This window comes from Schistosoma mansoni, chromosome 1 (assembly GCF_000237925.1).
Source record: "Schistosoma mansoni strain Puerto Rico chromosome 1, complete genome".
NCBI lineage: Eukaryota > Metazoa > Platyhelminthes > Trematoda > Strigeidida > Schistosomatidae > Schistosoma > Schistosoma mansoni.
The window spans coordinates 9,077,634-9,100,486 of record NC_031495.1 but is presented as its reverse complement, the minus strand read 5'-3'; the positions used below and the strand labels follow the sequence as shown (position 1 = coordinate 9,100,486).

Here is a 22,853-nt window from a genome sequence, read left to right as displayed (position 1 = left end):
AGAGCTGTTCCTAACGCCGTTTGAAACATACTCACGACCTCACCCTGAAATTTGCAATGTTGCAGCACCCCCTCTCCTTAAAAGGGGTATAAATATCTTGGACCAAGTACAGAGACTGCAACCAAGTGGGTGATAGGTCTAAAACACAAATCTTAAGAGAGCAGATCACAACATTTGAGATTATTCGCTCTGAGCTATACGAGAACTTGAGCCGACCTGATAATGACATACAACATATTTGTAGTGGCACTGGTTCCTAACTATATGATCTTTGAAGTTGAACACATAAGTACTTAGAAGATTTACATTCAATGTTTTAACACTTGAAGAAATTGTGAGCACCGGAACTTGGATTCGAAATGGCATGGATCAGCCAAGCAACCATGGTCACTATGTGACGTATTGCTTTTCTTATCAAATATATCGCTCAGTTCTCTGCCGAAATATGTGCTCCAGAAGTTCTAAACATTATACTGCTAAATGTCACGATAAGACAATCAGTATGCACAATGATGTGGCCTCCGTGTAAGATCTGATAGATTGGGTGGTCATATCACGGCAAATCAATGAGCTTAGAATAGGCCTAAGATTCCGGTGGCATAAATAAGTGCACTAATACCGACTTACTCCATAATTCCACATATTAAGTAAGCCAAGTCACCCCAGCGCCAGCATCCTACCAGAACATCATTACCACTCTCCTCCAAGAAGCCCTCTGAAGATTGCAAATCAAAAAGCGAACAAACAGGTACGTTCTCACCACGATTTGCTTCCACTTGGAATACTCTCCCAGCCTAATTAACTACAGCCTCATAAATGAATAGTTTCATGACGAGATATGGCCAACATGTACTCACCGAGGGATTATCCTCTCCCTCTTAGACCAGATGTGTACGATGCATGTCCCACAAATTACAATGATTATCATTATCACATATCAGTAACTACTTTCTACGTCTCTTATCACCATCTTCGCTTCCCCTCTTATTCTTTCAATTTCTTCCACTCACACATTACCAAGTAATAATTAACTTATTTGTTGATCTTGAAAAAATCGTCTTCCCTTAACACTAGAATTATTCCATTATTTTCACATTGCAACCAAGCGATCTCCTGAATGATATTGTGATAGTTGTTGGTATCCAAGATCTCTATTGTTCTAATACAAATGCATTCACTCAAACTACAAGATATACGAGTCCACAAGCAACTGACAAAATGGCTAGAATTAATGCAGTCTACTGGGTGAGCTACCACTCACTGAATATTAATAAATACCTTGAATCTCACTGAAGTAAAAAGAATAGAGTGCAAAGAAATTAATCGATTTGTAGAAGCTCATGACTGCGATATTGGATATATGTGTATCTATATCTCTACTTTTGAATTTTGCGTTACGATGGTCGGTTTCTGTGCTGAAAGACTTCATAGGTCCACAATATCCCCTTATTCTGTCTCACGGATTCAGTTGATTCAGAATTGTGTACCACGAATTTTTTTGGACCGAAGCATTCTTATTGATTTTATCAACTTATCGTCATATTGGCGCAAGGGGCATGTTCATTTAATTTACGTTCCCAACCTCCCAATTTAGCGGGATATTTTGTCTGTTTTGGGGAAAATTTTGGAAAAGCTGCTATAAAAAAGTTTGGGAAAATGGCATAGAAACCCCAGAATTTCCCCAGATCCCCAAAAACTTTGGGGATTTCCCCAAAATAAGATTGAGTTCTTTTAGGTCTTTCTATGTTGCGTAGGATCATAATTCGGTTAGTAAACAATAAGATCCAAAAATCCGTTGGCAGTCCTACATTATTTTCCGCGAAGGCAGGCCCTTCGTATAAATTAGCCCCTTCGGGTTTTTTTATAGTCTCATATGTCTCGTTCATTTTAAAGTATTTTTCCTCATGTTTGCCATCTTGTCATTTGATTTTCGACTATCTGAATTATTGATATTCTCATTTCTATCCGTCCTCATTCATCGCTAAGACCATCCCGAAACTTTATTATTCCTACGATTGTGTATAGTTGTAAACAATATGCATTACTTCCTTCTAAGCCAATATATTTGTAAATGGTATCAATAACTACTATAGCTTTTGTGTATTACGTGGAGTATTAATCTCAAACTTGTTCCTATAACATATTTCTGTAACATTATAAACTGGATAATCATACTACCACAGGGCAGCTACAGCTGATCCAGTAATATTTATCACCACTGTTTTAGGGCCTTAAAGGTCATAATTATGATCCAAAAGCACTCATGTGCATATAATATCCTAACCTAAATGTTCGCCTGTTGGTGGGGTTTTTATTGTGTATGGTTGAAGTGGGTTTTCTTGACATTTTCTGTTGTTCGGTTTAGTTTTTTTTCTACCGTCAGTTCTACGTGACCAGTAGGTAATGATGTCGAAAATTTATCAGAAATTAATAATGTTAAAGAAAAACAGGATGTTATGTAAAAGCACTTTTGCTTATTGTAACTGGGCTTTGCTGCTACACGTAATACCCAACTCAGACTTGTGACTAAAATAATACTCTAGATCCTACGAAGGAATTCAGACAAATGTCTCTATCAAGTCTTGATTATTAGTCATATATTCCTTTGTAAGGAAATCACTTGTGATCATTACCGACTTAGTATCTCGTGATCCAAGTATAGGTTAAAGTAGATCGTGCAGTTTCCTCTCAATTCAACCTCAAGCAAAAAGTTGAAGAAATGTTAAGGTTCCGAAAAAGTTAACATTGACACTATCCATTAGTAATAAAACAAATCTATGTAAAGATAAAGCAAAGTGTAGACATGTAAAGGCTCTTGTGATGTAGTTTAAGCTATAATTTGAGGTTGTTGGTACTGCCAAGTTGCTTAAACAACAGATATGGAGTGATGTTCAGCTTAGCACTTTAATCATTTCTGGCACTAGTCGTTAATCATTCCAGTTTATACGTTGTATCGATCACCAGAAATAAGTCAACTTGAACGGCGCATTTAAAGCAGCCTGGTAAAACGAAATAGATATTTGGCTTCTGTGCTAATTTCTCTTCACTGTAATAGTGTCGAGCGTTGGAACTTTGGTCGGTACATGTTTACATTAGGTCTTGTGTTGTTTCTTTCCCCTTGATGCCCTAATTTCCCATTTGCCTATTTATTAGCTGCAATTATTGAGCTATTTCATTCCATAAATCACCCTCTCAAAGTACCTTATTACTCACAAATATAATTTCCCGGACTTTCAGGAACATATTGGTGAGCATTCAACTAGCATTTATCATGATACTGTCTCTATCGGTGGTGGTTCATCATTTCCACAGTTCCCTTCCCAAGTGCGAGGATGGTCAGATGTGACCGATCCTAGTTCCGAGTCATTAGCTGTTGAAATTTCTGGAGCGATGAGTGATAAAGACCGTGTCTTATTCAAAATTCATACAAAGGTGATTATTTTTTTTTATTACAAATAATGCACTCTTATTGAATATATATCAGTTGTACTGTCAGGATTTTCACGAATTTATTTGTGGCAGTATATCTTATTCTATTGCATAATGCAGTCTACATAACTAAGATCTTATCGTTTCCTATCATTCTAAACTACATTCACATATGTTTATTTTTAATGTAAATAGAATCATTTTGTATCCGCAATGTTAACTGTAACTAGGTCTCATTGGACAATATTCTTTTTACTGTTAATATTGTTGGTGATGATTTATTCACCAGGTACTTGTGTGTGAATCACACTCTAAATGTGGAGGCTAGTGGTAATATAGTGAACAAGAACACGAGTGGGGACAATCGAATGTATTTGACACAAAAATTACAGACCATCTCACCAAAATCTGACAGTCTTACAGTAAACAGTTAGTTTGCAAACTATCAATCAATTGTCTCAATCTTGACCGTTCCTTCTGCAAATATCAGTCCATCGTCTCCTATTATTATTGTTCACGTATTTTCATGCCGATTGCGTTCCGTTTCCGCTCTTTCCTTATCGATCTTCCAGTGAAATACATTCTCTGCCTGACCATCGTCATATACTACCTATGTGGATGTAAGCAACCCATACCACAGTACTATCGGCTGCTCAAACTGTAGTAGGTCGGGCTGTTTTCGAACTTGGGACTTGCTATTTGGACGTCGGACGTTGTAACTAGTCTGATGTCTATAAGCTCATGTATAATTGAACTAGCGAGTTCTACCCCGAAATGACCACTAATGTTTTTATTAGCATATCAAAGTTTTATTCAAGCTTAAACTTTTAAGAATGGGAAGAAAAGTATTGAAATACTTTTTCTTAGTCGACTAACATTCTTACTGGTTTCTTTTCTGCTTCATTTTTAAATTCTAGACTACATTGCCTGATTTTAAACAAAGTGAATGTGATGTACAACGAATGCACGAAGAATTCGTCTGGCTTCATGATCGTTTAGTTGAAAATGATGCATATGCAGGTCTAATTGTAAGTTAATTTTCACATTAACCCGGCTTTTCTCATTAGGATTTTTCAGATATATATTTCGAAGTAGTTATTGCTTGGAGTAGTGAATTTGATTGTTGTTTTGAATTATTTTTAAGTGAATGGTAGCACAATATACACGGGTTTATTTTTTGTGGTCAATAATAATGTAAACAGTCTTATGTCCAAGTAGTACTGGAGCTGATGATTTGATTTAAAACGTATAAGTCCAACTGTACTACCATGAAAAAGAGCAACACTTTCTACTCTGAACCACCTACGATACTGTCATTTGATTTATTTGATTTTAAAGGATTAAAGTTGTGATGCTTTTAAAATCTTTAACATACTACTGATCTATCTTTGTTTCATTGAGATTGCATATTAAATTTAATGTAAGTAATGATAATATATTTTGTGGGTTTCTCTGTTTGCCACGTCGCAAACCAGACTTCTGTCTCTTAGGTACGTGTAAATTTTGATATTCCAGCACTTCAGTGAACATTACTCTCAGATTCTGATATTGATTGTAAAAATGGATAGAAGCAATTAATATGTAACATCATCATGTAATAAGTAATAGCTACATTAATTTGACCTCTTTTCGTATATCTTCACTTTCTAGTTAGAATATTATTAGTAATATTATGTGGGAATTCTCCCACTTCGATGAAATTAACGGTGCATAAAAATGATTGACGAGTATTTAAAGTTTGTACTATAAACTGCGTTATTGACATAAATACCTGGGGAAATTAGATAATATTACATGTGATTGTGAACCATAGTTCAGTGCCAAAGCAAAAATAAGCTCTTAATTGGATGTTTTAATAAACACTTAATCTAGTAGATACCTAAAGGACTCTGATACCGACTTTCTCATCAACCAGTTAGCTTAGTATTTTATTATTTATTATTTATTTAAACACATAAATATTGGTACAAAAAAGCACCAGATAAATATGCGCCTCACAAATCTCATTCGATTTGTGTGAGGGCTGTGATACTGCCCAGGTGCCCAGACTAAAGCAGGTGGTTTTCTTAGGGGGCCACACCCGGAGCCTTTGACCTAAAGGTTTAGTCCACAAGGCAGTGGAGCATCGTCAGGAGATGCAGTCCCATGGTAACCGGTGATCAATGATTGATTCGTACGCCATTTGTTCCCTCAGGATACTGGAGCCCATGTGCACCATTGGTTTGGAATCAGGGTTTTCCAACTCCCCTAGGTGGATCCTCCACATCCACCAACCCGGTTAAAGCGCCGGACATTCGCTTTTCGTCCTCACACTTTTGTGAACAACACCCCCGCCACGAGAAGGCAGTGAGTAGGACTTCCCTGGCAGAGGCTATATGCGCGTGGCCATGTAAGAGCATTTCGAGAGGGAGAGCAGACTCTCCTCACTCTCGGCCGTACCAGGGCATTTGGGGACTTAGTAGCTATAATTTAACCTAATCTACCTTTGTTATCTATGTTAATAATGCATTTAAATTCCCAAACTTATAATTTAATTCGATTGGAAAATAATTTATACGAATATTCGTCAAGGTTAGAACGAATAGTTTGACAATAATTGGGCGCCGAGTATAGAGAATTCATTATATATGAAAAAATTATATTTGAAATAGTCTCAGCGATTGAAATATAAATATTTCCCTGAAGAACTTTTGACAAGTTAGCTGGACGAAACGTTGGAATTATTTATATTTCTATCGCTGAGACTATTTCAAATATAATTTTTTCACATATAATGAATTCCCAAACTTTGCATTAGAACCTAACAATTTTTAAATCACGCAGATCATCTGGTTTATGGCTGTTATCAGACAGATTATGTTATCTTTGTTATATATATCTCCATAGGAGCATCTATTTTAAACAAACATATTGGAAGCAACCGATTTTCCGACCCTTTTAACGAGGGGATTCATACAGAATTTCCATTATTGTTAATATATGTTAGTGTTTAGCGTTGCTATTATTTTAGGGAAGTTGTCAATGAAACACTCAGTGATTACCAACCAACTTCTGTCCTCATTATTTATTCTGGTTAGCGTTTTCTGTAGCAAGGTTGCTTCACGGGATAAGGTTGTTGACCTCATGCCCAACCCTCTTCCTTTACCCGGGCTTGGTGCTGGTAGTAAGCCTGGAAGAGCTACAGGCGGAGTTTATTTATTGTTTGGCTTTATGATAATATATATCTGTTCTTTTATATCAATCCTCTGAATATTATTTTAGCAGATTCACCGAATAAAATCGGCATGTTTTACCTCACAATCTGTTACTAACTTATGATGTTGTCTTCTAAATATTATGTAATCCTTTACTGTAAACTGAAGTGACTTTTAAAGAGAAACCATGCTCAAGCGTTTAAACCTTTGTCAAGACTTCATATCTATGCTAACCTGTTTTTAGTTATGAATTAAACTTCTTAGAGAACTGTGGTTTTATGAGTGGGTAGTGGAAATTTCTGTCCTATGATCTAAATAAATAGATTTAATTTTATTTCTCCTTAATATCCCGGATTACTATTATTTATTTGGTTTTATATTTGAAAGTGATACACCACGGGCAACAGCAAGAGTGTATCGTACAAAATTGTATGATAATAATAAAACCAAGAAGCATACAACAAATGACAATAATTTAATATAAAATTGCAGTTATACCAGATACTACTATAAAGAGGCAAATATTGAAAATATTGGTACTGTTAGGATTGTCTAACAGATTATTTTTGTCGATATTTTATCATATAATTATTAAATAAAAGGGCTATTATTTTTGTATAAACCCCTTATTATAAACCTTTTTTAGTCGTATTAACTTATTGTCCCTTAATTATTGTTCTATTACTCATGGTATGATTGTATGTAAAGACTGAATGGTCTGACAATTCTTGTACATGTATTAGTGAGTGTTTGAGATACATAAATATACTGAATGCCTGAAAGTAGAACATTAGAGACTTGATTGCTGTATTTTATTATCGGACTTAATATTAGAGGACAGAAGGTTTGTATATTGGTGGACCGGTTAAGGTCACGATTATCTCATCAGTTCTCAGCGTTGCTAGTGCTAGGCTGGGTGTTTTATTGGTCAGGTGAAGTAATTATTCAATAAACGGACCAACAACTTGTGCTCGAGAACAAAATATCAGGAGTTTGTTTGGTGCGTTTGTTTCCCGGGCTATCAATTAAGAAATTGCAGGCTAGTGAACGTCATAACGGTAATATTCAAAACAATATTCTTAGCTTTGATCTCTAAAGCAGTGCTCAAGCACTGAGAAAACAAGAGATCTCCAATACTGTCTCCACTGGTTTCGGATCTGAACTTTATTTGATTGTGTCTCACAAAACTTACTAGGGCATCGTGATATTTCGTTATACGAGACAGTTCAAGGTTTGTTTTTATGAACATGTTTTGATTTTTAAATTGATCTATAGTGTGTTGATCTATATATAGTAATAAACAATCCTGGTATATAGTCGACTATTATCATCCGCTCACAAGACCGAATTATCGACCCGTCTTTCAAATGAACTGATATTAAACAACAACATAACTGATCAACATAGATTTTCTTTCTAGTCAATTACCATAAGCATGCATACAAAGTATGAGACAGAAAAACAAACATAAGCGACTTTAAGATACGGGCTTTGTGGGTCATATATATATATATATATATATATATATATATATATATATATACGTCAATGGAATTAAAACTTGACCAACGGGTATAGTTCTTGTATGGTATATTACATATATCTGGTAGTGCTTCTAAAAAAATATTTTTCAGTCGCGTTTTAGTGTAAAATAATATTACATATGTGTGTATCCTGCAAACTAATACTTTATCCTTATATCAGTCCACTGACCTAATCTGTTAGTGGAACTTGTGGCTCAATGATTAAAACGTTGACAATTTCCAGGTTTGAACTCCGCCCCCATCCCCAACTACTTTGATTTGGTCAACCGGGTAGTATCTCTATTCCCCACTCACACTTGGAGTGTGACCCGAATTTCGGCATATAAATCTTTACTCTGATTGGTGAGTAGTTAATAATAATGATTTATTATTAGATGAACAGTAATTTTTCCTTTTGGTTTCTGTTTTCAACATAAGGTCCCACCGGTCCCGCCAAAACCAGATTTCGACGCATCTCGTGCTAAACTACAACGACTAGGTGAAAATGAAGGCAATCTACCCGTAGAGGATCTGCGAAAAATGAAAGCTGAATTAGAAGCGTAAGAACGGTATCATTAATATCTGTACTATTTTCCTTTTATAAAATAAAAAATAGGAGTTTCAGTTTACAACTGATTAATAACCGATGTCATTTGTGTTAAGTCCGTCCTAATACTGTCCGAATTTTAATCAATTGAGTTGCGATGTGACCACTGATCTCTAAGTTACTCAATATCGCTAGCATCATGATTGAAATGTAAGATGGTGGTTAAAGTTAGTCAACAGAGCACCCTGCTCAACCTACGTTTTGTGCTATTTGGCACTAACTGCGAGCAAGGTTTACATGTTATCTTGAGGAAACTGATACTTCCTGGCTAATATGATCCCGTCTCGCCCAGCCTCACAGTCAGAAATATTACCATCGAGCTATTCGAGCGGCAAGTAACTAATAGCTAACTAAGCTGTTTTTAATTCTCATAAATAAATGATAAATACTATTGTAGTACAATCATATATGCTGCTATGTTCAACATCTAACTGAATGTCTTTACACCAAATCATTATGTCAAACACTTCATTTACTCTGATCTATTTGTCTATGTAAAATGTCGTTTGTGTCATTCAACAATCGAATGACTATAATTTCGAATTTTCTACTTGCAATAAATTCTATTTCGTAGTACTGAATTCGAAATTTTCTGCTATAATTTATCTTGGTAAATTATTTATGTACAGCACGAAAAAGTAAGACAAAAAAGTATACTTGTCAGTAAGGGGTTGTGGAGATTGTTGAATTTCATGAAAATCATAAACCGATCTAAGTTGGACCACTAAGAAAAACCTGGAAGCATTGGATGGCCGTTTCATTCTAGTATAACAGGAGTTAATAGTTCCCACGGTTTATCAGAATTCAAGGAGTATGTAGATACTATAATTCACCCATCCAAAGTTATACAATAGAAAAAAATAATGATAATAATAATCAGTGAGACAGTTACAAAAGTTTCAATGTCTTCCATAATCGGTCCATTATTTATTTATTTATTTAGACATGTAAACTTTGATACAAGGAGGCACCAAATATGTATGCGCCACACTTCACCATTCGATTTGTGTGAGGGTTGGATTACTGCCCGGACTCCCAAAATGAGGCGGGTGGTTTTCTTAGGTGGCCACACCCCAACTCTTTGACCTAGAGGTCTAATCCACATGACAGTAGAGCAACGTTAAGAGATGCAGTCCCATGGTAGCCGATGACCAACAATAGGTTCATACTCCATTTATTAAATTAGGATTCTGGAGCCCATGTGCACCACTGGTTTGAAGTCAAGGTTTCCTAACTCCCTTAGGTGGATCCTCCATATCCACCAATCTGGTTAGAGCTCCGGACATTGGCTTTTCGTCCTCTCACTTTTGGAAACAGCATCCCCACCACGAGAAGGAAGTGGGTAGGACTTCTTTGACAGTGGCTGTATACGTGTGGTCATGTGTTAGCATTTTGAGAGGGATAGTGAACTCTCCCTGCCCTCAGTCGTACCGGGGCATTTGGGTGCAATCGATCCATTATAAGTAATCAGTTAATAGAGGAACCGGCATACATGAATTCGCTATCAATAAATCAAGATTTCAATTCCTACATTTTCCTACCGAGCTATCGATTAAAGAAGTGTGCATGCTAACATCACATTCGTAAGGCTCGCTTTTTCCCACTCGCTAGTTAACACACCCTTATTGCAGCAAACCACAATTGACACTTTATGGTTTGTAAAATAAGGTTTTTATTTTCCTATTTCTTGTATTCATTAAATAGGCTACGTACCTAATGGGCTTTATTATTTGGAACCCTTGATATTTCTAAATTCGACACAAAATGTATTACAATTCATGTATTCAGTTTTGTTTTTTCTTCTTGTTCTATACCAACATGATTTGATATAATTTCTCTCTATTAATTCTACAATCTCTAAACTAAATCTTGAGAAATATACTAATTTACATATTTAGATAATAACCAGATATGTACTTTCTTTTCATTAGTTATCATAATAATAGTAATTATTGTTATTGTTTTGTGTTTATGATAAACATCTCATGTTATGGCTAAATTTAAGTAATAATAATAGTTGTATATACCCATGTGCTGGCCTACTTTGTTTTGTATTGCTTAAGTGTTCTGTTTTGTATGTTAATTAACTAAAAATTTTCTAGTGTTTAATTTTTATCAACGGATTGTATATTCACCGATTATGTGTGCATATATATAATATTTCTCTCAGGTATACTTTATTAATTCCCTAGTACAATAATGATACTAGTCACGTTATATCAGATCCAGAATTCCCGACTCAAAATAAAGAACCAGATTAACACTAGATGATATTTTATTCAACACTGTTACAAACACTCACACTCAGTGAGTCCGAAGTACAAATCAAAATAAGAGAAAAGGGAATAATATATTGAAGTCAGTAGGCTAAGTACCTGTTTGTCCACGCTCAGTGACCAAACATATTTAACTTTTATTACCACATATCAATATGTTTGCTCAGAGCTAGTTATAACATCTTTTAATATCGAAAGTCTATTCAATGTAATCTCCACCTGTTCAATGATTACGTCTCTTTCAGTAGTATGCTGTGTGTTCCATTATAAGCCAGTAACTGGCAGTAGTGATATTTAATTACTCCTGTTACCCCTAGCGGAGGAGCATAGGCAGCCTACTAGCATTCTCCATTGAACTGTCCTGGGCAATCCTTTCCAGTTGCTTTTCACCTTTTTCATGTCTGCTTCGAATTCTCGGCGCAGTGTGTTCTTTGGTTTCCTTCTTTTCCGTTTCCCTTCACGATTCCAAGTTAGGGCGTTCTTAGTGATGCAGTTTGATGATTTCCGAAATGTATGTCCTATCCACTTCCATCGTCTTTTCCTAATTTTCTGTTCATTTAGAATCTAGTTTGCTCTCTTCCATAGTAGCCTGTTTCTGATGGTATCCGGTCGACGGACAATGCGTATCTTGCATAGACAACTGTTTACAAATACTTGTACGTTTTTGATGATGGTAGTGGGAGTTCTCCGAGTTTCAGCTCCATATAGTAGAACTGCGTTGACGTTCGTATTGAAGATCTCCACTTTGATATTGGTTGACAGCTGCTTTGAGTCCCATAAGTTCTTTAACTGCAGGAATGTGGCCCTTGCTTTTCCATCTGTATCAGATACTCCTTATTCATCGATGACGCTGCCCAGGTACGTGAAAGTTTCTAACTCTTCCAGAGTCTCTCCATCAAGTGTGATTGGCCCGGTGCTCTCTATGTTGTATTCGAGGATCTTGGTTATCCCTTGTGTATGTTGAAGCCTACTGATGCAGAGGCTTCTGCTACACTGGTTGTCTTTACTTGCATTTGTTCGTGTGTATGGGATAGAAGAGTTAGGTCATCTTCGGAGTCTAAATCGTCTGGTTGCATCCAAGTTGTCTATTTTATTCTGTGCTTCTCCTCAGATGCGAAGGTCTTCGTAATCCAGTCAACCACCGGAAAAAAGAGAAAGGGTGAGAGTAAGCAGCCTTGTCTGCCTCCAGTCGTCACTTGGAATCGGTTTGTCATCTGTCCTCTATGCATAATTTTGCAGTGTAGTGTAATATCAACATAGCGTATATTAGCATTTACTGCCATTATAGAAAAGAAGGCCTTAACATACATCCTACTTGGACTATCTATCCTAGTCACATAGTCTGATATTATTTACAACTCACACTATTACCTTACAAATTGAACTCTATCCTTTCTCACCATAAAGGTCACAATTTTCATCCTTAACAGTGCACATATACATACACACGAATTTACATACATGTCGTTTATGAATCACCTCGATCGAAATGGCATGACATTGATTTATTCAAACCTGTTTTTTGATTGATCACTTAATATTCTTATTGTTCCGTTGTACTATTTAAACTTGGATTAATTTTAGTTCAGTTATTCATTTTCTGGAGAAGTGGCTTACACTGAGTCACGAAACGTCAGAAAATCTAATTTTTTTACTCATTGGGATATTACAAATATATCATTTATTTATTTACTGTTATTGTTTTGATCGTCAGTTCATAATTCATTTAATTTTAGGTAAAAATGTCCCATAGATTTACATATTCTTTTGTTTGTTTATTTATTTTCAGTGAATACTTAGCTACTTTTAAGAAAACAGTTGCAATGCATGAAGTGTTTTTACAACGACTAGCATCACATCCAACATTTAAGCATGATCATGGTTTTCGTGTATTTCTGGAATTCGAAGAAGAATTAAACGTACGAAATAAGACAAGAAAAGAAAAGGTATTTTCTGTTTTTACAACGTTTCTCAGCAACATTATACATATAACTATGAATTTAAGATACATTTGTTATTTAAGAATAGTTAATGTTGGAGGTATTGTGAGGTTTCTGAGTCCGGGTGGTTTAGTTGTGAAGTTTTCGTTGTCTTTCAAAGCGACATCATTAGCATGTACTTCAAACAGGAATAGCGACCTATCAGAATTTTACCGTGTCATCAACTCCGCCTGTAGCTCTTCTAGAGTTACTGCCGGTCCCAAGCCCAGGTAAAGGAGGAGGGTTGGGCAGGGGGTTAGCGACCCCATCCCGTAGAAAACTAACTCACTAAAAAAACGCTAACGAGAAAAAATAATTCAAATCATTTAAAATCTACCCTGGGAATTGAAGGAAGAATTATGACACCTCATGACGAAAGCCGAGATCCTTCGAAAGTCACGAGGTCGATGCCCTTTCTAACAACCAGAGCAACAATTTTTATAGGTATATGGAACGTCCGGACAATGTGGGAAACCGGGAAGACCAGTCAAATAGCAATGGAAATAAGGAGATACAAATTGGCAGTACTTGGAATCAGCGAAACCCATTGGACACAAGCTGGACAGCAAAGGCTAGATACGGGAGAAATGCTACTGTACTCCGGTCACGAGGGAAAAAATGCTCCACACAATCCGGGAGTTGCTCTAACGCTGTCCAGAGAGGGACAAAATACACTTGTAGAATGGGAATCTCACGGATCTAGGATCATCAAAGCATCGTTCAAAACAAGGAAGGAGGGGATCACAATCAATGTTATGCACCCACAAATGATAGCAATGACGACGATAAAGATCAGTTCTACTGGAGGTTGTAATCAATCATAGCTAAGTGCCCAAGAAAGGACCTCACCATCCTGATGGGAGATCTAAACGCTAAAGTCGAAGTGGACAGCACAGGATATGAAGATATAATTGGACGACATGGACTAGGAGAAAGAAATGAAATGGGGAAAGATTTGAAAATCTATGTTAATTCAACAAATTGGTTATAGGTGGCACGATATTCCCACACAAACGCATACACAGAGAAGCAGATATATCATATTTGTATCAACAAAAAATTCAGAAGGTCAATGGAAGACGTACCGGGGAATTCGGGGGCAATATGTAATAACTCAGTAATCTGTTTAAATTCCAAGTGAACTACAAAAGATACCATATCAAACAATTAATCGGTTTCATTGCATAAACGATTTAACCATAAAATTAGATTGCCGACCAAACACAAATGAAGTTATCTATCGAATATTTGAGATTCCACAATACTACGAGCCCGCAATGTAATGTTATTTCAGATAGAGTACTAAAACCTTATACCTCCTACCGGTGAGCTCAGATTACCTTGAAGATTATTGGTTGTCAAAATCCAGTTGTATTCTATCTTTTTTAATACCTCAACCAATTCTTAACAATTATTATTATTATCTTATTACTGTTGGTTGCGTAACTGCCCCATCCACATTGTTTTTGTTTCCTGTATAAATTTTGTCAAGATATAACAAATACAAAATTTCTTTTAATTAAATAAATCATTTTGTTTCCGTATTTGACCTTTTTAGGCTGTTGATTTTCTAAGATCTGTCTCAAAATCAGCTGATGAAACTTTGTGGTTAAATAATCAACGCGATAATGATACTTTCTTTTGTGAAGAGAAATGTACCTTAGCTGTTTATCATTCAGCTATAAAAGATGCAACGGTAGCAGCGGATTTAGCATCGAAATGTCGTAAAACTAATGCAAATACTTTATTACAAATTGAATTGGCTCTATCTAATCTAATTCCAAAAGAATGCAATATCACTTCTGAAACTGAGTTAGTTAGGTTGTTATTTTTTTTTTAAAAAAAGATTTAGATTGCTTTGTTTTATAGTGGAATAGACTATATTCATTTGTGATTACTTTTCTCCGTCTCTCTATTTCTCTCTCTCCCTCTCCACATCTCCATGGTACCGACTTTTGTTTTGTATGACCTTTAACTGAAATGACTGCACTAAATATATACACATTTCAAGGAAATACAAGGAGGGAAAGTATCAATTATTTACAATATAATCTTAACTAAACAACCGTTAAGAACTTGGAAGCACTAGGCAGCTGTCTCGTATTGATATGAGACTCCTCAGCAGTGCCCATCCACAACCTCGTCAGAAGGAATCGAACTGACGACTTTGTATCTCGCTAACGGTCGCTTAACCTCCAGACTGTTGAGCTGGTACCAAATGGTTTACATGTCTAATTCTAATCAATTCACGATATTGTACAGCTATCATACACTGCCTGCTCTGGATAACTGTTTCACACCCGATCTAGTTGAACTCCATCGGTCACTACAATTTTTAAATCTAGGCTACAGTGGAACTTTAACTAGATAGTGTAGTTGTCTTTTAGCTTATTAATATTTTCTAAATTCCATTTAATAGAAACAAGGCCATCATGTTATTCAACTATCATAGTAGTCTAGGTTTGTGAAATAAGCACCTAATCAATCATATAAACATATCTCAAAGGTTAGGAAAATATACTTGCCTATCGGCCTCCCGTCTTTTTTACAACTCTTCAGCCAGACTGAATAATAAATGAGCCTAAAATCACTTAGTAAACTCAGTGTTCAGCTAGGCCATACTGGGTATTTATATTCACGCATTTATATTTTCTGTAATCGTAACATAGCTCTTAAAATAGATCTGCATATTCTAGAGTTATATCCACCGTACATCTCCATTTAAATCTTCAATATATTTTCCTCATAAGATTTTAATTCTTCCACTTTACTTATCTCTTTTGACTTATACTCATCATGTGTAGCTTTTCAATCCAATCAATTGTAATTTGTCATTCTACACTCCTCATTATGTTAATTTCCTTTTACTGTATTGTTGGAAGTTGTGGCAACTCAGACTAATGTATATTCATGTAATATCTTACTTCGATTAATAATAAGTACTTTAGAATACTTGTAAGTAAACTTATAACATAGATTATGTGAACTGTTTGTAACTGTAGCTTCGTAACGTCGTTGGATTGGGTGATAAGCTTAGCTCTGATAACCATTAATAAATATTGTAATAAATTTATCCTAAATAGGATGAAAGACGCCTCCTAGATTTCACTGGTGGCCACATTTAATTTATCCCATAAAAAAGTCCTGACATGGTTATATCGAAGCAATCCTCACAGGATACATATACGTCAAATAAAATTGGTTAAAATTCATTACAAAAGTATCAACAATGGGATAATCCCAAAAAAAGAACTATTAATAATTGATAAGCAGAGATGGATAGTGACCAGCAGTGGAAACTAAGACTCGCGTCTCATTCTATTTGGGACCCGTCAGCCTATTTATTTATTATTTTATTTATTTAATCACATATATATTGGTACAAAGGGCACCGGATACATATGCGCCACACAAAATAATGAGAATGGGAGAAGGAAGAAGATGCGTATATATAAAAGAAGGAAAAAAAGAAAAGGAGAAGAGTAATGATGGGGGGAACTGAATGTACAACCAGAAGAGCTCTCTCAGTTAGGAAAGTTATAGCCACTCTTTATGAAGAAAGTAGAAGAAGGTTACAGCAGGCTCGCCACTGGCTTCTATTCTGAGCCATATCTGATAACATCTCTAGCCACTGTGTTGCACCATCTCTCGGACCCCAGCCAGGGAGTCGTGAAGGACCAACAGAAGCTAGCCCACCAGCCTGGTGTACCTGCATCCCAGAATTGATGTTCTCTGCAGGACTTGAAACCAGTACCGTTCGCTTCGAACTCTATCGCATTGTCCACTTAGCTTCTGAGTTGAAATGTGTAAACAATTTTTATACTTCAAGATAATTCAGAGTTTTCCTGTTGCAGTTCTAGTACAAATTTTATTCGTTACTCATAATTGTGTTTGAATTGTTTCTTTTCAACAGTTTGACAACTCTGTTATCCAACTTCTTTGAAAGCTTTCGAGTGAGTTGATTCTTTATTTTTGGTATGTAATATTTTAGTGTGTAAGATGGTGAGTGGTTGGAAAGTTAGTCTACAGAAAACCCTGTTTCATTTACGGTTACGATAATCATACGGATCCTAACCAAGTACCAGAACTAGAATCTGTACCGTTATATTTTTCTTTAAGAAAAGAAGCAAAGTACTAGGTCCTTGTCACTAGTTTTCTCTTTCAATTTCAAATGACTTTACCTTCCAGTTGTTCATAAGGACTGTTGCATGAATTGTGTTTTGTTGAAAACTAATGCCGATTATTGATGATTTATGGTAAATTACTGAGGACTAGATATAAAACTGGAAGAAGCTCTTCTATTCTGAACTAGTATTCACTATTTATCAAATGAGAAAAAATGATAGTATCTACAAATTTCATGAATCGTTTTACTAGTCAAGCAAAATGAGTTTTTTTGACCACACAAGAATATATGACTCTCCAATTAAAACCTATTTACCAGCCTTGTATCGCCATGTTAGAATAAGTCAAGTTATTGTTTACTAAAATGATTCAATGAGGATCTTCGTAAAGTATTTTGTTAATTTCTGCTTAGAGTGTATTGTTTTTGTGAGTTAAGTTTTAAATATTGTAATGTAATGTTTAACGGTCAGTCATTAGACAAAATTAAAAAAAATACTTGACAGTTGAATGGTTTGTTAAATCTGTACACTTAGAAATGTAGCTAGATTAATGCAATATAATATCAGCGAATTCTAGTCACTTTTTATCTTTATCATGAGAAACTATCACAAAATGGGATTGACTAAATCACATGAACGCGGTCACTCAAAATCTGACCGCCTAATCAACAACCATATTTCAATGAAAATAATAATAATAAGAGCAATCAATAAAACGCAGTAAACTAAAAATTTTGTGTTTAGCTAAATTGGTATCCATTTCAACTGTTCAGTATTTTTTGAATTAAATTGATCAACTGAGTTAACACTAGTCATATTTAATTGGTTATTTTCTATTACTTGAGTTGCATGTTATTACATCCCAAAATGTATGGTATTGTCATGATTGATGATATAGAAGAGAAATGGTTTTGAGCAATTAATCATAACAGTTTCCACACTGATGGACAAGTTAACCTCATAAATGCAAATGATGCTTGTGAGCGGTAATATTATGTGATCGATAGCCTAATAGGTGACTCAATGGTTAAGACTTTTAATCTTCAGCCATTAAGTTGCATGTTTGAACTCCGTTATGTCTACTTCGGTTTAGGCAACTGTGTAATATCAGTGTAGCTCAGAACTAATTACATTAATCATAAATTCTCACTCACATTTATTAAAAGTGTTTAGCACGCGTAGTCGGTCCGGGCGATAAATAGCGAGTTATCGTTAGTTCGATGTTAGCAGTTAGGGGATCGACTTCTGAATAATGTTCATTCTTTTCGATGCATATAGTCAACCACTACGATGTCGCTGTCGTTTTTTGTTAGTTGTACAGTGAAAAGTCGTAAACGTTTCATAAACATGCCTGAATAGTTTATGTTATTAATAGACATAATGTATTAAAACAAACAAAAGCATAACTTGTTGATATATCTAGATAGGGGTGCACAATCAGGCCAGATATTCAAACAGGCCGCCAGTGGAGATTGCAGTGTAATAATATCATCTGACTGCAACACTTAATGATTGATACAGTTTCAAATCCTCTCGGCGATTGTAGATACAGCTTGTTTAAAAATCCCAATTAGCGTAAAACACTAGATTGATCGTCAGTTATATTAGAAAACAAAATGCCTCACTATTAATAAATCACTTGGATTAGTAAACGGATTGCGAAATATATCAATAACTTTCGATCATTGCCATAAACTGTACAGGCTCGCGTCAATTGTTACCTAATGGCTAATGAGTATCGGTTTCCTTTAAACTTATTTTGGGTTAAATGACCTTTGTTTGTCTATGAATTACTGCATCGATAAAACTATTTTATAAGCATATTTTTAATATATTGTGAATCAGTTCCAAGTAGTTTTTTGTAATAAATGATTAATTGATTAATCAATAAACTCATTTACCAGTTTGTGAGCCACACTCCCATAAAAATACCCGGTTTTTCAAAACGAAACAGATTGAACAGGACTCGAACCTCAGATTTAATGTAACTTTCTAACAAAAAACTTTTATTTATGTTTACTAGAAAATTCTAGTTCGTTTGAGTTCGGATGAAGATTTAAAATTATCTGATACATTTCGTTACTATGCCATTGATACTGGAGCCGCACGTGACCTACTCTATCGTCGATGTCGTGCATTAGCAGATTATGAAACTGCTAATCGTAATCTCGATAAAGCCCGTGCACGTATGAAAGATGTTCAAACAGCGGAAGATGCACAAACTGCAGCTAATGAACGTTTCAAGTCTATTTCAGAATCAGCTAAACTTGGTATGTGTTATGTGAATTATAAATATTATTATGTGTGTGTTTATTTATTTATTTATTTAAGCACATAAATATTGATACAAAGAGGCACCAGATATATATGCGCCACACAAATCTCATTTGATTTGTGTGAGGGCTGTGATACCGCCCAGGTGCTCAATCTGAAGCAGGTGGTTTTCTTAGAGGGCCACGCCCCGAGCCTTTGACCTGAAAGTTTGACCCACAAGGCAATGAAGCATCGTGAGGAGATTCAGTCCCATGGTAGCCGGTGATCAACAATTGATTCATACACCATTTGTTCCCTCAGGATGCTGGAGCCCACATTCCTAGTACTAAGTCTTAATTAGATGATTACTACCTGAGTTGCTTTACGAGTAGTTTGTTTTACGATATCAATCTCATCTGGTTTCGTTTTGGTCTGTCTTATTAATGTAATAATTTGAAGTGTATGCATCAAATTCTGATAAAATCATTGTATGGATACCATTCAATCAGGATCAAGAACGCGATTTATAGGTCCTTGTGCAAAATTTATATACTACCTATGACGAGCAGTAAAAATATCTTTCAATACTTTTCGAAACGTTTAAAACGATAGTGAAGAATTATTTTTTATAACCATAGAGTGTTAAAAGTATCGAATGCTAGATTCTGTCCTCTGTAGTTTATTTATAACAGGTAAATCGACATTATCCTCAACTCCTAACCGTAGACGCTTAATACTGGAACGAATCGTAACCTTGGGGCACTACATTTAATGTATGGCATTGATATCATGAGCCGATCAATGTTAGACCACCATCGAATCCCGCGTGCGGGATCATAGATGCACACTGTGTAGGAGCCCCATATTAGGACGAAATGCTCGTACAGTTCTTCCAGGTTTTAATTGGTGATCCAACATTGATCGGTTCACGATTTCAATGAAGTTCAATAATCTCCACAACCCAAAATTGAAAATTTTGTGGATGAATTAATCACTTAACTCCCCTGGGCATTTCTGTATTCTGTGATGACAACTCCGACACCTAATCTTTTATTCCCTACCACGAATGCCTAATTCTAACCAAGAACTATGTGCGAACTCGGAAAAGCCTTTTTGGGTCCTGATAAGGATAATCTATATCTACAAGGACATGTTTATGTTTTGTTATTTTTTCAGTTTACAGTCAGAGTAACCTGTAGAAGACTTTAAAAGATTCATTAAATATGTAAAATTTTGTCTACACTTTGTAATATTAGTGTTTTCTTTTCTAAAAACTATCCATTTATAAAGGGTATTTTTTGATTGGCTATGAACTGGGTGAAAATTAGTCACGATTGTTTTTTTAGTTTATTCCTAGACTATACTGTTTCATTCATATGTCAAAAACAGCTTCCGCGTTCGTTTTAGTTTTAAAATGCTCCATTTCTTCTGTAATCCTATTGGTATTTTATTTACTTATTTTCTTTACAGAATTAGAAGATTTCAAAGTTCGTCGAATTAAATATTTCCATAAAAATTTAGTTGATCTCGCTGAATTAGAAGTTAAACATGCTAAGGTGAGTAAATATATGTTATAACATGAAAAGTTAGTTACAATTAATTTAATGTCTGGCTAAAAAAATATTTGTTAGCCAAAGTTGTTATACTTAGAAAGATTGATTTGTTACAATTTGCAGTGATTAACAATTAGCCAATAGGCAGAAGAATGATTTATCTTGAAAACTGTCATCAATTACTTATTAGCTATATAGAAAGAACTTTGAACTTATATCATTTGACATTTAAAGTACGAAGTTCATTCAGTTGCAGTATACTAATTAGTGACTTGTGAATGAGACCATAATCATCTTCAAGGTTCACTTATAGATCTTAACCTAAAATATTACTAATATAAGATCATTGCATTTCTAAACAGAATAGAAATTAAGAAGTTTACTCATGATTAGAGTGATAAAGTCGAAATAAAAATCATGACCAATTATTGGTATCAATCATACTGTGATAACCATAGAGGGATTAGTTTGACTAATATAGCATCTAAAATACTAGCCTCAATAATTATCGGGCGCCTAACTAAGACTCATGAAATGCAAACACGAGAAAATCAGTCTGGTTTCAGACCTGGTCGTGGCTGTATCGACTACATATTCACTATTCGTCAGGTTTAAGAACACAGACATGCTTATCGGCGTCCGACAATGATAGTTTTTATTGACTTAAAAGCAGCATTCGACTCTGTAGAACGAGAGGTTATGTGGCAGTGTCTGTCATTGAAAGGTGTGCCTCAGAAGTACATAAACCTTGTGAAGGCTCTTTACTCGAACACTACCAGTCGAGTGAGAGCTTGTGGCAAACTGTCATCTGGTTTGACAACCTCAAGTGGTATCCGACAAGGCTGGTTCACTTACTCTACTGTTTGGACAGTGCCCCCCAACTGCCCTGGTACGGCCGAGAGTGGGGAGAGTCCGCTCTCCCTCTCGAAATGCTCTTACATGGCCACGCGCATATAGCCTCTGCCAGGGAAGTCCTACTCACTGCCTTCTCGTGGCGGGGGTGTTGTTTACGAAATTGAGAGGACAAAAAGCGAATGTCCGGCACTTTTAACCGGGTTGGTGGACACGGAAAGCTCACGTAGGGGAGTTGGAAAACCCTGATTCCAAACCAATGGTGCACATGGGTTCCAGTATCCTGAGGGAAGAAATGGCGTATGAATCAATCGTTGGTCATCGGCTACCATGGGACTGCATCTCCACACGATGCTTCACTGCCTTGTGGATCAGATATTTTAGTCAAAGGCTTCGGGTGTGGCCCCCTAAGAAAACCACCTGCTTCAGTTTGGGTACCTGGACAGTATCACAGCCCTCACACAAATCAAATGAGATTTGTGTGGCGCATTTATATCTGGTGCCTCTTTGTATCAATATTTATGTGTTTAAATAAATAAATTGGACAGTTACAGGTAATTATTACTAGTTTTTGTGCCAAAAATTTACTGTGAATTAAAATCGATTACATAAACTTGTATCTGATAAATAAATTAGTAAATACTAGAAAAATAAATTTTATTTACAAATTTATGTTTTTTTTCTTGATGTCTATATATAAACCGATTGTTCTATTGTTTACTTTTCAGTCCCAGATAGAATTAATAAAATCTTCATTAACACGATTAAAACTAATCAATATACCTGTATAAAATCATCTACGATTACCATGAAACCGATGGTTTTTGCCAACAGTAACAATTCAATCACCGCCGTTACTACTACTACGAGTAATATTGCCCATTCCAATTCACCGAAAAATAACATCCCATTTAACTCGTCAAAATAATCACATATGTTTTTGATTTGAGATGTATGAGGGGTAAAAGATAACTCTCTCAATCTTTTTTTCTTGCCTTAAATATTCTACCGCCTTCAACACAGTCTTATCCCACTGATGATGATAATGATAGTCAATTAAATA

The 22,853-nt window shown here is 35.6% G+C and overlaps 1 protein-coding gene across 1 annotated transcript; it reads left to right on the top strand.

The window, feature by feature from the left end:
- The first annotated feature begins 2,878 nt into the window (after window positions 1-2,878).
- Window positions 2,879-22,713, top strand: Smp_003140.1 (putative sorting nexin). The gene is made up of 9 exons (XM_018793168.1): window positions 2,879-3,432; window positions 4,347-4,457; window positions 8,585-8,706; window positions 12,819-12,975; window positions 14,567-14,820; window positions 16,922-16,961; window positions 19,156-19,402; window positions 20,856-20,941; window positions 22,519-22,713. Exons 1-9 carry the CDS (start codon window positions 3,391-3,393, stop codon window positions 22,579-22,581), a joined length of 1,122 nt encoding a protein of 373 aa, XP_018647707.1. The 5' UTR covers window positions 2,879-3,390; the 3' UTR covers window positions 22,582-22,713.
- The last annotated feature ends 140 nt before the right edge of the window (window positions 22,714-22,853 follow it).